The sequence below is a fragment of the Helianthus annuus genome, chromosome 10, assembly GCF_002127325.2.
Source record: "Helianthus annuus cultivar XRQ/B chromosome 10, HanXRQr2.0-SUNRISE, whole genome shotgun sequence".
NCBI lineage: Eukaryota > Viridiplantae > Streptophyta > Magnoliopsida > Asterales > Asteraceae > Helianthus > Helianthus annuus.
Window position 1 is genome coordinate 9613669 of NC_035442.2, and position 4055 is coordinate 9617723.

Sequence of the window (4055 nt, forward strand, 5' to 3'; positions counted from 1 at the left end):
AAAGATTACGATAATATAACAAAAAGATATATTATTGGGAATAAAACAATGTAAATAGGGGTACAAACAAGCTGATCCGAGCTCAAGGTCTAGCTTGTTTAACTTATACAAGCTTCAGCTCGGCTTGATTTAAGCTTTGTTTCTAAAGCTTGAGCTCAACTAGTAGCAATTTTTTTTCAATTAAGCTTAAGCTCAGCTCGGGCTCGGCTCAACTTGTTCAAATAAACGAAAAAGAACATAAACAACCTCCATTAACTGATTAGAATAAAGGTAAAGACAAAAAACATAATTTTAACCAACTGGTCAACCAATATTTAGAGTAAATTACAAAAATCGTCCTTTATGTATGTCACTTGTTGCAAACTGTATCCTTCATCTTCAATAATTACAGAAAACGTACTCGATGTTTGCAAACCCTTGCAAGTTATGTCATTTAGCACTAAATCAGTTAATTTTAATAATAGTGCCAAGTTTAGATCTCTAATATTATCGATTCGAAGTCCCCCAAAGTCTTTAGATGCCACTACTCTTTCCCATCTTACCCATCTAATTTTGTTGTTAACATTGCATCCTCCCCATAAAAACTTTCTTCTAATCCCTTCGAGAACTTTGATCACGGCTTTCGGACATTTGTACAACGACAAATAGTAATTTGGTAGGCTACCCAGGAGCGTCTTAACTAGAATTACCCTTCCCGCGAAAGATAGATTTTTTGCTTTCTAGTTTGTTAATCTTCTGTTAAAAGTGTCTATCACTTCTTTCTAGTTTGCTATCCTATTCATATTTGCTCCTACTTTCAATCCTAAGTAGATAAACGGGAACTTACATTCTCTACATTTGAAGATTGAGGCCATGTCATTTACTTCTGTTTCTAATCGGCACACACCATTCTTCGGATTGACTTTCAAGCCCGAGATGAGGTAGAAAATTCTTAGTATTCTCTTTAGGTTCTTAACATTATCTTCATTCCACTCTCCAACGAAGATCGATTCGTCTGCAAATAGCATATGTGATATATGCGGACCGTTGCCTTGTAGTTTGACCCCCGAAAACAGATTTGCACTCCTAGCCTTTTTCATCATATTATGTAAAGCCTCCATTGCCACAATGAACAAGAAGGGTGACAACGGGTCCCCTTGTCGTAAACCTCTTTTGTATTGGAATTCCCCCGTTGGGGATCCGTTTACAAGAACCGAGCCTCTACCTGCAAAAAGTATCCCCATAACCCAATTTCTCCATTTCAGTGGGAAGCCCATGTGTGTTAGTATGGTTATTAAAAACTTCCAATTAAGTGTATCGTATGCCTTTTCGATGTCAGCTTTAAACACAAATATACTTCTCTTTGTCCTTTTTGCCCACCCAACTAATTCATTTATAACCAATGGTCCATCAACAATGTTTCTATCTGAGACAAATGCAGATTGTTCGTTTGATACAACACTTTTAATGACACCTTTAATTCTGTTTGCTAGTACCTTGGAAATTATTTTGTTTACCACTCCTATTAATGAAATAGGTTTAAAATCGGAGAGTGTCATAGGATCAATTACCTTTGGGATGAGGGCAATGAAGGAAGCACTACATGTATGATGTAGAGAGCCGTGTGTGTGTGGAACTGTGTCATGACGTCCATAACCACCCCTTTGAGTTCTTCCCAATTTGTCTTGATAAGTTTAAAAGTGATACCATCTGGCCCCGGTGCTTTTGAAATGCCACAATCCCAAACTGTTGTATGTACTTCTTCGATTGAAAACGGTACCACTAACCCTTCAGCTTGGCTTTGACTAAGTTTTGAAAAACCATCCGCTCCAATTCTTGGTCTCGATGTTACCGGTTTGTTAAACTTCTCTTTGAAAGCTTTCTGAAATTGATTTTTTATCTCCATAGGATCCGAAATCCACTGCCCTCCAATCCATAATCCACTGACCTTATTTCTTGATATGTGGTTGTTTACCACTGAATGAAAATAACTAGTGTTTTCATCACCTAATTCAATCCATCTCACCCTTGCTTTTTGTTGTAGATCAAGTAGTTGTGTTTGATGCCATTCTCTTACAACTGCCTTACATTCTTTCCAAAGACAAATCTCTTCCTCCGTAAGCCTCCTATTTTCAGCTAGATCATCGAGTACTAGCAATTTACTTTGTGCCTCCGTAAGCTCTTTCTCCTCTTCCTCCTTCTTGTTCTTTCGCCATAGTTTGAGCTCTTCTCTAATTGCTTTCATTTTGATTGCCATAATTTCATCTTTGAAGGATGATTCACACGTTTTTTCAATTCCTTTTTTTACTGCCACCTCAAATCCCAGCTTCCCAAACCAACTGTTAAAAATTCTGAATGGAGTCGGGCCAAAGTTATTGTTTATCGTGAGAAGTATGAGTGGGTTATCGTTAGATATGTCTCTGTTGAGGGCCAATAATGTGGCATTGGGCCATTTAGACATAAATTCATCGCACACCAATACTCTATCCCATCATTAACTGCCATTTGTTCCCATGTCTCGTTTACCTCATTGTTCCCTCCATTCAATGTTTCTTCCGCGTCTTTTGGAATGCCTTCACCGTCCACATTCATCGGCATTTCTTTTTCCGGCGTTGAATCCTCCTTCTCCGGCGGTAGTTCATCTAATAACATATGTTTAACTTTTGTCATGTCTGGTATGAGCTTCGGTTGCCACATGTAGTCAGCCTCCGATCCCCAGACGTCAAACATCATCCCTTTCCACCATATTTTTATCCTTTCATTAATAAAAGATCCATCCCTCACGATTACTCCGACCACATCATAGTTTAAGTTTAAATATCTATGCAATTAAAAACGCCTCTGACGATTCTATGATCTTCCCGAACCTTTCCGCTATGCAATTAAAAAACTCCTTCACCCCACATCTGAATTGGTACCCCCCTGATTCCTAACCATGCCACTCTTTGAAATGGTATGATGTCACCATTCCATTGCTGAATATTTTGCAGCCATTGATCCCATCTATTCATATAACAACCCTCCTAAAATATTACCCCTAATATATTTATAACATCCCTATGCGTCTTAAAATATATCCCGTATATGAAAATCGGTCCCGAATACCCTTAATGTTACAAAAATAAAATAAAAACAAATTCTGAGGGGCGGTCAGGTGCCGCGAAGACCTTTATGGTCTTCTACGCGAGGCGCGACAGCTAACCCACCTGGCGACACCCTGAGCTGCCACGTGGCAGCCTCGTGTCAAACCTAGTTTGACGAATCAGCAAAGCTAAAGCCTACACTCCTAGCTCGCGGGCCGCGAAGGCTTAGGCTTCATGTTACGCGGGCCGCGAGAGACTGGTCGACCAGCCCTATAAAAGGGGGCTATCAGCCTTTAGTTTTCGTCGCTCATTTCATTCGATTCTCTCTCAAATTCTAAAGTGTAGAAGTAATACTCGGGCACTATACCCCCCTAAATAACGAAGTTCTGCCTCGTTGTAAGTATGATAACCCCCGGTTACATATTAGATACGCTGCCCCATTGATCTAGTGCTCCGTAACGGCTGTCGAGGCTTTGCCCGACGTAGTCATTGGAGTTCTGTCTCGGGGAGGGTATAATTAATGTAAATATTGGGTTATTGTACTAACGCGTGTGCATTGTGTAATTAATAAATTATAACCAGGAAAAAACAAAGGAAAATCCTAAGGTAGCAATGTGAGTAATCTCCTTTTTGTGAACCTTTTTGTAAACTGTTTTTTTTTTTTTACCAAACCACAATTGTTTTTACATTATATTAAACAGTGATTGAGTATTTGTATTCTACAATTATCGTCGGTATGTTGGGGTTTTGTATACAAAATTTGTTACTACACTGTGAGTAGTAGCATGACCACAAGTCGGGTTCACAGTACCGTGGGTGGCAATTAAAGTAGAAAAATAAACAAATGTAATTGTGAGATCGCCCTCAATAACTGTAAACTGATAAAACCTGTCTTGATTAAATTGGGATTCACTCACCAGTAATTCCCAGTGACAAAATGTTTTTAAACGCGTTTCAGGTAACAAAATGTGAAACCCAAATAGAAGCCAGCTG

The 4055-nt window shown here is 39.1% G+C and overlaps 1 protein-coding gene across 1 annotated transcript; it reads right to left on the reverse strand.

Annotated features, from left to right (window-relative positions):
- Nucleotides 1-354: 354 nt before the first annotated feature.
- On the reverse strand, nucleotides 355-3490 carry LOC118483361. The gene is made up of 2 exons (XM_035979085.1): nucleotides 1551-3490; nucleotides 355-1204 (listed from the first exon to the last, which is right to left on the reverse strand). The coding sequence occupies exons 1-2, from the start codon at nucleotides 2438-2440 to the stop codon at nucleotides 1201-1203; spliced, it is 894 nt and encodes a 297-aa protein (XP_035834978.1). The 5' UTR covers nucleotides 2441-3490; the 3' UTR covers nucleotides 355-1200.
- Nucleotides 3491-4055: the final 565 nt, after the last annotated feature.